General features: G+C 39.4%; 1 protein-coding gene across 2 annotated transcripts in view; it reads left to right on the forward strand.

Annotated features, from left to right (window-relative positions):
- Positions 1 to 12,564, forward strand: part of IL23R (interleukin 23 receptor) — a 41,196-nt gene that overhangs the window by 10,548 nt on the left and 18,084 nt on the right. For both annotated transcript variants that reach the window (XM_072419439.1, XM_072419440.1), the window contains exons 4-7: positions 216 to 339; positions 6,984 to 7,144; positions 8,532 to 8,677; positions 12,000 to 12,141. In XM_072419439.1, the coding sequence (XP_072275540.1) occupies positions 216 to 339; positions 6,984 to 7,144; positions 8,532 to 8,677; positions 12,000 to 12,141 (573 nt within the window). The remainder of the gene's footprint in view (positions 1 to 215; positions 340 to 6,983; positions 7,145 to 8,531; positions 8,678 to 11,999; positions 12,142 to 12,564) is intronic.

Here is a 12,564-nt window from a genome sequence, read left to right on the forward strand (position 1 = left end):
TATCATTGACTACAACTATCTTCAGGACTACTATGCAAAAATAGAACTAAATGATATCCAAACTTTGACTTTTCCTGCAGAAGTCAAGCTTGGCCACACCCCCATCCTGCCTTCTGAGCTTCCTTATTGGTCGTTTTGAATGTTTGGTGAATGTCAGATTCCTTGGTTTATAAATAGACTCCAAATTAAAAAAAATTCATTTATTTCCTTTCTAGATCCTCCAGATCCACCCTCAAATATCTCATGTTCTCTGGGAGAGTTATCGTCTGAGATGACCTGTGTGTGGAATACGGGGCAAGAAACGGAACTGGACACATACTATGACATACGCGTTAATAAGTGAGTCCTGTTAATAGCTTTTTTGGTATTTGATGGTTACATGGAGAATGTCTGAAAGGTGTCGTCCATGGAAAGCATGGAAAGAGGAACAATATATTAAACACATATACAGGAGCTGTTCACCTGGTTACAATGCTATCACATAGCCGATTCCATACCCACTACTCATCCCCTCCCCCTCCTCATTTCCATAATCCTTCCTCAACTCCTCCCCTCCTTCTTTTCATAATCCCTCCTTAATCCTTCCCCACTTATTTCCATAACTCCCCCTCATTTCCATAACCCTCCCATCTCCTCCTTTTTCATTTCCATAACTCCTCCCCATTTCCATAATCCCTTCCTATCCCCCCTCCTATTTTCATAATATCTCCTCAACTCCTCCCCTCCTTCTTTTCATAATCCCTCCTTATTTCGATAACCCCCCATCTCCGCCCTCCTCATTTCTATAACCCCTCCCAATTTTCATAATCCCTCCTAATCCCCCTTCCTTTTTTCATAATTTCTCCTCAACTCCTCCCCTCCTCATTTGCATAACCTCTCTACATCTCCTCCTCTCCTCATTTCCATAACCCCTCCTCACCTTCTCCCCCTCCTATCTTCTATCTTCCCTCCTTATCTCCCCCCTCTCCTCATTTTTTACACTTTAAACAAGCTGAAGCTAACTTTTAGAATATTTTACAAGAAAAAAAGAATATCCTAAAAGCTAAGTGACACCATGAGTAACAATTGTTTTAATTGAATATTTTGCTGGATTTGTCTATATTATTATTACACGGTATTTATATAATGCCAACATATAACACAGCACAAAGTCCATAGTCATGTGACTAGCTGTCCCCCCCCAAAGAGCTCACAATCTAATGTCGCTACATTAGTCATATGCCATTACCACAGACTAGGGTCAATGTTGGGGAAGCCAATTAACCTAACTGCATGTTTTTGGAATGTGAGAGGAAACCAGAGTACCTGGGGACAACCCATACAAATGGGGGGAGAACTTGCAAACTCCATGCAGATAGTATCCTGGCTGGGTTTTGAACCTGGGACCTAGTGCTGGAAAGACCAGAGTGCTAACCACTGAACCACCATTCCATTATATTGCTGCAGCTCCCACAGCTGCCCCTATGCCTCTGCCCATTCTGGCTGTATCAGCCCGGTGATTGTCAAATCCCATTGATCAGCTAATAAGAATCAATTGGAGAGGTCTCTCAGGTTCGCTCGGTAACCTTTACCCTAAGTGATTCATATTTTGCAATGTGTAAAGAAAACTGGCAACTTCCTATTGGCACCCTATATCTTGGTTAATCAGATGAGGGGATGAGAAGGGAAGCAATCTATAGGCTGCGCTCATCTAGAGTGGTGAAGAGATAACGGGGTGAACAGGAAGCAGATAAGTGGCAGTGTGTCAGTAAAGTAAAAATTTTGTGTGGCAAACTGCTTTTTTTAAAGACAGGTCCTTGTGCTAATACAGTGTACCAGTTGTCATCAAACTGCAAAGTAGTTTGTATTTGTAGTCCTGTCCTTGGGTGACAACGCTGCCTCCTTTCTAGATCTAATACATTCAGTGAGCGTTGTCACCTCCCTTCATCTACCCCTCCTCCTAATTTCCATAACCCCTCCTTCCCCCTCCTAATTTCCATAACCCCCCTTTACCTCCTCCATCCCCATTTCCAAAATCCCGCCTCATTTCTATAACTCTCTCTAATCTCCTTATTTTATAACCAATCCTCATCTCTTCCCCCTTTCTCATTTCCATAAACCCTTATCTCATCTTCTTTTTTGCATAACCCCTCCTCATCTAATCCTGTCCTCATTTCCATATCCCTTTCTCAGCCCCTCCTCCTCCCTCATTTCCATAACTAATTCATACCCTCAAATCCTCCTAATTTGCATAACCCCTCCCCACCCCTTTCTCCTTATTTCTATAACCACATCTCCTCTCCATCCTTATTTGCATAACACCTTCTCATCTCCTCACCCTTTCCCATTTCTAACCTTCCTCCCTCTTCTCTAAAGCCCTTTAAAATCGCCCCCTTTTTTCCATAACCCCTCCTCATCCTCCCCACATCCCCCATCATTTGTTTAACACCCTTCTCACCTTCTCCCCCTACTTATTTCCATAACTCTTTCCCATTTCCCCCACCTTATTTCCATAACCTTTATAATTCTTTATCTCCTCCCCAATCCTTAATTCCATCATCTCTCTTCATTTTCTCCCCCAGATCAGCTAGATTATGCTCTGGATCACCTGCATTTTTTTTTAGCAAGCTCCAGCTGTCATTTTGGCAGCCGTGCGTTGCCGATAATTGTTGATGAGCATTGGCAGCAGAGAGACGAGCGAAACAAAGCAGATACGTTCTAGATATTTTCCTGAGGTTTCCCAGGGCACATCTCTTAAGGTCCTCATGTTGCTAATATTGAATACAGGTAGTCCCTAAATTAAGGACGTCCGACATACAGACATATCCTTCCCTGCTGGCTTCCCTGCTGTTCCTGTGTAGGACAGAGAGGGGACAGTTTGCATGACTTGCAGAAGTCTTTTGCTGTTCTGTAACCTTTTGTAACTCTTTATTGACCAAGACAAACTCTGCAGTTGTTTCTTTTTGCATATCAAAGCACAGCTTGCTCCAGAAGTTAATAAATGTCTAGGCTGCATAAAGTTATTTTTTTTGCTTTGTTTGTGATTAACTTACAGTGAGGATTTTATACAGTAACTGATACCACACTGCCTAATATTATGTTGAGACAAACATCTGTCCTAATTGCATTCATTTAAATAATGTACCTGTTCCGACTTACATACAACTTCTACTTAAGAACAAACCTACAGTCCCTATCTCGTATGTAACCCGGGGTCTCCCTGTAATTGCTATGACTATGGGGTGAATAAATGGTGGCGAGAAATTCCGGAAACTTCATACTTACAGGTTTGTAACTCAGCCAGATACAAATGCATGGGGTCTGTATGTTCTCCCTATGTTTGCACGAGTCTCCACAATCCCCAAAACTAGTGGCCTTACTAGGGACAATGCACTGTAATGATTGACCCCGGGAAGTTTACCCCATAGATCAGATCATAACATTCTTTTTTTGCCTTCCTGGGTTGACCTGACCTCTACAGACAATTATCCTTCTTTTTTTAGCTTAGTGTAACAAGACAAAATAACTTCTAATAATCATTTCCTTTATTTTTCATATTATATTCGTATTTCCTGGCTCTTGATTTGCCCCACATGCTTGCTGTACGTGATTGCTCAGTATTTGGAGAGCCGACTATCTCAGGTCCCACCCACAGTTGGCCCAGATATTTCTCTATTAAAAAACAAGTTTGTGTCATTTTATCACCCCCTGGGACCATATTGTGGTAAAGGTGTAATTGTCTAATTTGGTGACATCGGTTTAATCCTTCGTAGCTGCACTTCTTTGTGGTCACACACACAGCCGCTGTGAAACCATATCAGCTTTGATCATGATGAATTTCTTATGTGTCGGAACAATGTGTTTTGGTGCCCCAGTTACATTTTTATGTGATAAGAAAAGGTGGGGAAAGAACGGAGAGTCAGCACAACAGTAACCTATCGTCTCTGCATTTTCAATCTAAAAGGTCAAACTTTGTGTTTTCAACAATAATAAAACTTTATTAAACAGACGCTCAAGTAAAGTAAGTTTAGATGGTGAAAGGCTTCCAGGAAACACTGCAGCTGTGCTAAAGTCCACTTGTTTCACTTTATCCTAAGTTTTATATAAGTTCAGATAAGTGTCTCAGTGTTGAGCCACTTTATATTGTCCATGGTTGAGATGCTACTTGTAGTGCCTATAGGAGGTAAATAAGGGGGGGGGGGGGGTAGTAGTAAGTGCGTAGTTCAGTACCATCGCTGCAAATGTTAAAGTTTTAGAAACTAAGTTTTGAATTTATAATCCCCAAATACGGTGCTAACTGCTAGGAGCCACCTGGTAACTTCTGTTCCCACTGCCCATCTGAATGTAGCCTAATATTCTTAATCAGGACCAAGTTGGTGCTCATCCACAGGCAATGTGAAGGTAGATACATTATCTAAATATGTATCATATATATAGGTTTGGACCTGCAGTAAGAATTCCTTGGTTTATACTTGAGTGACATCTAGTGGCATGTTCTGGAACTGCATATGACAGATAACGCTTTGTTCTTCACATAACTGGGCTGCCAATATTCCTGGGTATACTCTCGTAAAGACAGAGTCAAACGAAAGGGTGGTGGTGTCTGTCTGTATGTGAGAAGTGATCTAAAAGTAAATGGGAAAAAAGAAATTGCAGATGGAACAAGCAATGAGGTTGAGGCATTATGGGCCGAGTTGAATGTGGGTTGAATAACACACATTTAATGATTGGAGTCTGCTATAGGCCCCCCAGTGCTAAGGAAGAAATAGAAAACCAACTACTAGCATATATAGAAAAAGCAGCAAAAAGTGGAAGTGTATTAATCATGGGAGAATTCAACTACCCTGACAATGACTGGAGTAATGGCACTACAGGAACAACAAAAGGGAGAAAATTTGTGAATTTATTAGAAGATAATTTTATGGTACAGTTTACAGAAGCACCAACTAGAAATGATACTCTGCTGGACCTAGTTCTTTCTAACAATGCAGAGCTTATAACAAATGTGCAAATAAAAGAGAATCTGGGTAGCAGTGACCATAATATGATTTCATTTAATGTAAGCTGTAAACAGGAAGCAAAAACAGGAAGGATAAAAACATTTAATTTTAGGAAAGCAAATTTTCCATTATTAAGGGCGGCTCTCTGCAACTTGGGACTGGGAGACAATATTGTCCTCAAAGAACACAGAACAGAAATGGGAATGATTCAAGTCTGTTCTACAAAAGCAAACTGAAAAATATATTCCAATGGGTAATAAGTTTAAGAGGCTAAAATTAAACCTATGTGGCTCACAGATGTTAAAAAAGCCATAAAGAACAGGAAAAGGGCATTCCAAAAATATAAAAATGAAGGATCACCTTCATCATTTGAAACCTATAAAGAATATACCAAAAGATGTAAAAAGGAGATAAAATGTGCAAAACTTCAAAATGAAACACAGATTGCAAAGGAAAGTAAGGCAAACCCCAAAACATTTTTTTAAATATAATAATAGCAAAATGATCAGATCTGAACATGTAGGCCCCTTAAAGGGTCACTGGGTTGGTAACTGTGAAAAGGCGGATTTACTAAACACTTTCTGTGTTTTCAAGTTCTGTGTACACAAAGGAAAATGGTAGAGCTCAAGTCCAAATTCATAAAAGCAATGTCACTGCCTTAAATGAGCCACAATGGCTCAGAATTGATATGATTGAGAAACTGCTGGGAAAAATTAGGGTTGACAAAGCATCAGGACCTGATGGATTACATCCACATGTCCTCAAAGAGCTGAGCTTGGTTATTTCAAAGCCATTATTTCTAATTTTTAGAGACTCTTTAGTCACTGGCAAGGTACCAATGGATTGGCTTAAGGCCAATGTGGTTGTTATTTTCAAAAAAGGAGCAAAGTCATTACCAGGTAACTACAGACCCGTTAGTTTAACAAAGTTTGATAAAGTTTGATAAAGAGCCACATAGGGGAGTTTCTGCTAGAAAATAATATTATAAGTGATAGTCAGCATGGCTTCAAGAAGGACAGAAGTTGTCAAACAAATTTAATCTCTTCGTGCAATGCCAAGCTGCAATATCTAAAGCTAGTAAAGTACTACATATGGAATATGCAGTCCAGTTTTGGGACATTGTGGAATTGGAGAGAGTGCAGAGAAGGGCAACTAAACTAATAAAAGGAATGGAGGAGCTCAGCTATGAGGAGAGATTAGATGAACTGAATCTATTCTCCCTTGAGAAGAGACATATAAGGGGGGATATGATCACCCTGTATAAATATATAAATGGTCCATATAGAGATCTCTCTTCCTGATTATGCACTTTGAGATCATTACAAAGAACAAGAGGGCATTCTCTGCGCCTGGAGGAAAAGAAGTTTAAGCTCCGGATAAGGAAGAGATTCTTCACTGTAAGGTCTGTGAAAATGTGGAATCAGCTCCCTCAGTAAGTAGTTTCAGCAACTACTATAGATTGCTTTAAGAAAAAGCTGGATGATTTCTAGAAGCACAGAATATAACTGGGGATTAAGGATTTAAAGTAAAAATAACGGAGACTGTTGATCCAGGGAACATCCAATTGCCTCATGAAATCAGGGAGGAATTTTTTTTTCCCTGTTAAAGCAAATTGTACCAGGGTTTTTTTGCCTTCCTCTGGACCAACAATGTCCTAAAGGGTTTTATATCTGGGATATGTTTATTTCCCTAGTGGTTGAACTTGATGGATTTATGTCTTTTTTCAACCTAACCTCCTATGTAACTATGTAACAGTGGTCAAAGACAAGCTGTTTTTTTAACACAAAATACTTTAACCTGTAAAAAAGGGGGAAAAAGGATAAACAGATTGAGTCCATGTGATTGTATGTTCTTCTCCTTTTAAACGTTTTAAAACATTGAAACATATTAAAATTACAGACTATGGGTGTATTTATTTACATTTGTGCTGTAGGTTTATTTGCAAGTCAATACAGCTTTTAAAAGTGTGTACTTTGCTTTATATTCAGATTGGTTGTGTTTCAGTTTACAGACTGGGGAATCATACATAGAAGAGAAGAGGGGCAACTCTGTGCAGATCCCGGTGAACCGAACCCAGGACAAAACATTTCATATTCAGATCACAGCAAGGAACCAGCTGAATTCCTCTGTATCAGACGTCATGCTGATCCGCTTGTCAGATATAGGTACAAATGTGTCAATTTCATACATACTCCATGTAGTAGTCACTTATCAAATACTAAGGGTATAATATTGTTTGTTGCAAAACTTCATATAGCTGAGCTGTGTTCTGCAAACACTTTACACATTGGGCCTGATTTATTAAAGCTCCCCAATGCTGGAGACGATACACTTCATCAGTGCAGCTGGGTAATCCAGCAAACCTGGAATGGATTTCCTAAAAGTCATTAGCTACTTGTTAGCAAACGTTTTCAATCCTTGACCAGATCCATTCTAGGTTTGCTGGATCACCCAGCTTCACATATGGAAGTGTATTATCTCCAGCCTTGGAGAGCTTTAATAAACCAGGCCCATTGTATATGATGTGTCATATCTGTCCCTGTGCAGAAGAGCTTACAATCTAATGTCCCTACCAGCAGTGACATTGCATGGTCTAGGCATATAGGTCAAGCATTAGGTTTGTAAATGCCCCCACCTACCCCATCACTCATTCTGTAGGTGGATATATACTGCAAATTTTCTCTGTTATAATAAACGTTACTTATCACTAGCCAATGGATAGGCTGCACCAGGTTCCAGTAAATGAATTGGCTTCTGTCTAAGCGATGTCACTAATATCTAGCAATTGCATAGGCTGTATTGTCAGTGATGTCACAGCCTGTACTGAGTGGATTGGCAATATCACCAATATCTGGCAAATAGAAAGGCTGCATTGTCAGTTTTGTTAATGGTCTCTAGTGAAAAAAATAGGCAAAACTCTCTGTGATTCTCAGTGATGTCACCAGCCTGTAGTGAGTGGATTGGTTGTATTCGCAGTGATGTCACCAGCCTGTAGTAAATGGATTGGTTGCATTCTCAGTGATGTCACCAGCCTGTAGTGAGTGGATTGGTTGCATTCTCAGTGATGTCACCAGCCTGTAGTGAGTGGATTGGCGCATTCTCAGTGATGTCACCAGCCTGTAGTGAGTGGCTTGGCAATATCGCCAATATCTAGCAACTGGATAGGCTGCATTGCCAGTGATTTCACCGGTTTCTTATAAAACAAATAGGCTATAGTCTCAATGATGTCAGCAGCCTGTGGTGTGTACAGGCTGTATTCTTTAGCATGCATGGATTGAACTTTAAGCATATTACAGTACAGGGAAGAGCACAGATAAATAAAAAATGATAAAAAAAACTAATTGAGCTTTACCAAATAAAACATTATATGTAGCCATTGCTGGGTGCTGGGAATGGATACAGGAAGCTGCAGCATTTAAGATTTACAAATTGAGATGCATGGATGCTGTTGTGAATAATATATATTGTTGCAGGTAAAACAATTTACATGTAAATATTTCTTCAATTGGAGTTGTGCCATTTATTGTTTTCATACATACGATATTATTTCAGTGATTCCCATCACACCTGTAATCAGTGACATTCAGCTTCTGCAATCAACTTTTAAGATATCCATTTCCTGGAGAAACCTGACATGGGAGAGACGGAGCTACTGTGACGTGCAATATAAAACTCTTAAAGACCCATCATGGAAGGCGGTATGTAGAATTATGTTCATGTACGCACATTCTCTGTATTTGCTGCCTGTCATGTTATGCCCAATCTATTACATTTTTCAGTTCAATACATCTATAAAGAGACAATCTGTTTAAAAGATGAAAACTATGTCGCAGGATCAGCACTTGTTGAAAGTTAGTGATTACCATTTATGAATTAGGAAAGGGACCCCAAACATAGCTATAAGAAAGTTATCACATCCCAAAATGTAATGCATGAGAAAAGGAGTAAGGGACTCTAGAAAGGGAGGGTTTCCAAAAAAATTCATAAATTTAATATGCGTTTCATATACACAAAGATATAATTCTCAACTTATATATATATTTACAATTTGTGGTATACCGCCCTTGTGGGATCACTTTTCCTTGGGTAAAAGGTACTCTCAGACTGCAGGAGAGGTGTATGAAGCACACTAGAGACAGTAGTTAAGGTTGAAACTTACCCGCAGTCAGTTTAATTAAAAGGTTGCATAAGATAAAACAAACCAAAATGAATCCTAGCCAGTAGGCACTAATTAAACAGCAGGCAGATTCCTCTCTACTAGTTGGTGGCTAACCCAGCCAACTCAACACAAACATTCCAGCAAACTTTACTCACATGTAGTACAACAATGGCTCTCCCAGGCAGCTTCCCTGTGCCCCAGGTCAGAGCATGCTTCCTTCCTCTCCTTCCCTTATTACCTACTGCTCACAGCTGTGCAGAAATGATTGGCCAGACAAAACCAAACTGTGGCCTGGATCAGAACACTTCTGAGTGACATGCAAAACCCAGGTCTCGAATGCCAGCAGACCTGTTGCTGGTTAATCTCTCCCATATGAGAGGAAATGAGGAGAAATATATCTTCCCTCCAAGATGACCCCTTTTGCCATGTCATGTATATATAAATACACATATATATTTGTGAATATATTTTTATAGATCCATGATTTCGAACTAACTTTTATTACAAAGTTCTCCTGAAGAAGCACACCGGCTCTGTGAAACGCGTTGAGGGACTAACTTGATTCTGTTCCCTTTGAAACCCAGTGAACAGTAATTTCAGCATTATTGTTTGGTAGCATTACTCTGGAAGGGTGATCTTATAATATTCTAGTATATTATGAATCTATCTATTTAAAGATGTATCAATAAACTTTATTAGTTTTAGGGGAAAAAAAAACTTTTTTTTTGATACCGAGAAAATCCTGTTTTTTTTTAAATCCTCCCTTTCTAGGGTCCATAATCCCTCATAGTGATCACCATATTTATACAATAGGGATTGGCCTGATCACCACTCTTTAGTTTGCCAGAGATTGTTTGCCACTTGCAACAGTGGTGAACACAAAAAGCTACTTTGGAGATTGACAAAGTTTTGTATAAACATCCCAATCAAAAATTAGTTTTGAAAAATGGTGGTGACAAATATTGCCTTCCCAACATGTGATGGGTAGTTCTAAGCAAAAGGATTTAGGGGAAATGATATAACTTTTGTTTAAACAAAAACTCCTGATTTAATTCTCCCCTACTAAAAGCCTTCAGATTTGCTGGGGTAAAAATTCTGCATTGTGAGAAAAGCAGGGGGAATGTCATTTTCTCCCTGGTACTAGGGGCTATGGGGTATTTCACCAGGTGGCCGGGCTGGTGGAGTTACTGGTGAACTTTTTCAGCATTGGCCAGGTTGCAATTAAGGCGTCTTTTCAGGATTCCAATATTCACCCACCTTACTCAACTTCACAAGGTTTACACATAGTGTTTATTTGAAGAAACGTGTGAATCAATTATTACTCCTGATTTATATGTTTTCTAGTTTAATCCAATGTATTATTTGGGTGAAACATTTTTTCCCCAAAAGAGTCACCTGCACCCTCTAAGCCGTTATTGTAGACCGCATACCACGATAAGCTTCAGCTATTCCCAGATGTTGAACCTCCCCTCCTGCACCATCTATATATGAGAACACCAAACCTTGCAGAGATGAGAGCGGTCGTCTTCTTCCTGCGGAACTCCTCGCACCACCACATCTTGTGAACGTCAGGAGAATAATAGAGAAATTTATCTGATGTCAGGCTGATGTGGGTATTGGCAGGAGGATCAAAGCAGTTTAAAAGACATGATAACGAATATGAAGGAAGTCTTTTTGCAGTGTTTGCTCGAAAGTTATTTTTGATGTGAATATTCTTTTTGTTTTTGGTCTTTTATGATGAATTGTTGTATTTCATGGACAGCAGATAAATACACTGGTGGGGACTTTAGATTGTGAGCTCCTTGGACATGTCCATAGATTATGTATATATGTAATTAGGGCTGTCATAAGAAATGTCTGGGTCCCATGCTAGGTAAAGTTTCTGGGCCCCCCTCCTTATATCTAAAAGCTCCAACGTTCCAAAATTCAAGCTCTTTTGATCTGGGCCCTGTATAGAAATTCCCCTAATTTTGGCTTTGTATGCAATATGTAGGCACCATATAAATACATATTAATATTACATACATGGAAGCTGTTTTACATGCCAGATTATTTGTATTTTAGTCCATCTGCTACTGCGATGCAAATATGCATCAGGTGGCCTGCACCTGGGAGCCTGATAGGTCTGAGTGTTTAATTGACAGTAGTTTCCTCCTGGCCCGGGAATTCAAAGAAGGGCATACTGGTCCCGTCCAATGCCAGGCTGGTTCTGCCCACCTCTTGGGCCATTCTGATCAGGACAGAGTAAGCCATAGACATGGATGATCCACAGCAGGTTCATAAGGTGCAGGGGGCAACTTTGCAAAGGGCGGATGGACCTGCAGATTATTGCCACAACTAACATCAAATAAGTCACTGGCAGGATTAACAGATGTTTCCATTATTATGCACTACATTGAAATATAAGAAAAGGAATTGGATGCTATTAAAACTACTATGAGACAATGATGACTTGTGGTGGAGCCAACAACCATTTTAAGGGTGCAGTGGGTTTTAAATGACTCCCGTGGGTTAGAAAAGCCCCTTTTTCTATCCTTGATCTGTTATGGTGCATAAAACAACTCTTGTTACTCTCATTATTAAGACAATAAAAAAAGTTAAGAAAAGAAGAAAAAAATGACAGCATGCAAGTAAAAACTGAATGCAAAAAAGTGAAATAAATTTAGCTACCCTATACCCCCACCAAAAACAGTTTGTAATAATTTTCAGCTATGCTTTTCAGTAAGTGAAGTGATTCCTTGGGACATCTCTAAGTTGTTCCCTACTCCCCTCTGAAAGTTGTCACTGACAGCTTTTGTGTTTCTTTTGTGACAGCCCCAATTTGTAGAAAATTGTGGTTTATTTGTGTTTTTTTTTTCCAGATTGGACAAGAAGTCTACATAAACAACAGTTTTGCGATCAATAAAACCCAGACTGCAGATTTCCTGCGTGTCCGATGCAAAGAACAGATTGGAAATAGTTACTGGAGTAACTGGAGTGCCCCCCACCAGGTCCCACCATCGGGTATGTAGCGGTGTCACTCCTTCCTTCCTACAGTAAGGTCCATAAATATTTTGACATCTTTTTTCTAATTTTTAATTGATAATGACATAATGAAGGAATTGCCCACACCAGTCCATGAAATAGTCAATTGTCCAATTACTTTTGAGCCCCTGAAACGAAGTGATTGTGTAATAAAAGGCTTTAGTTCCTCACATTTGTATGCAACCCTTTTGTTCAATCCTTTTGTTCAACTGAATTAAAGCTGAAAGTTTGCAGTTCAACTGCATCTGAGTTGTTTCATTTAAAATTCATTGTGGTAATGTTCAGAACCAAAATTAGAAAAAAGTTGTCCCAAATATTTATGGACCTAACTGTATATTATGTCATATGCTATAAAGAATATTTAAACCCAAAAGCAAAAATAATATATTTTGCCATTACCAG

This window comes from Pyxicephalus adspersus, chromosome 8 (genome assembly GCF_032062135.1).
Source record: "Pyxicephalus adspersus chromosome 8, UCB_Pads_2.0, whole genome shotgun sequence".
Taxonomy (NCBI): domain Eukaryota; kingdom Metazoa; phylum Chordata; class Amphibia; order Anura; family Pyxicephalidae; genus Pyxicephalus; species Pyxicephalus adspersus.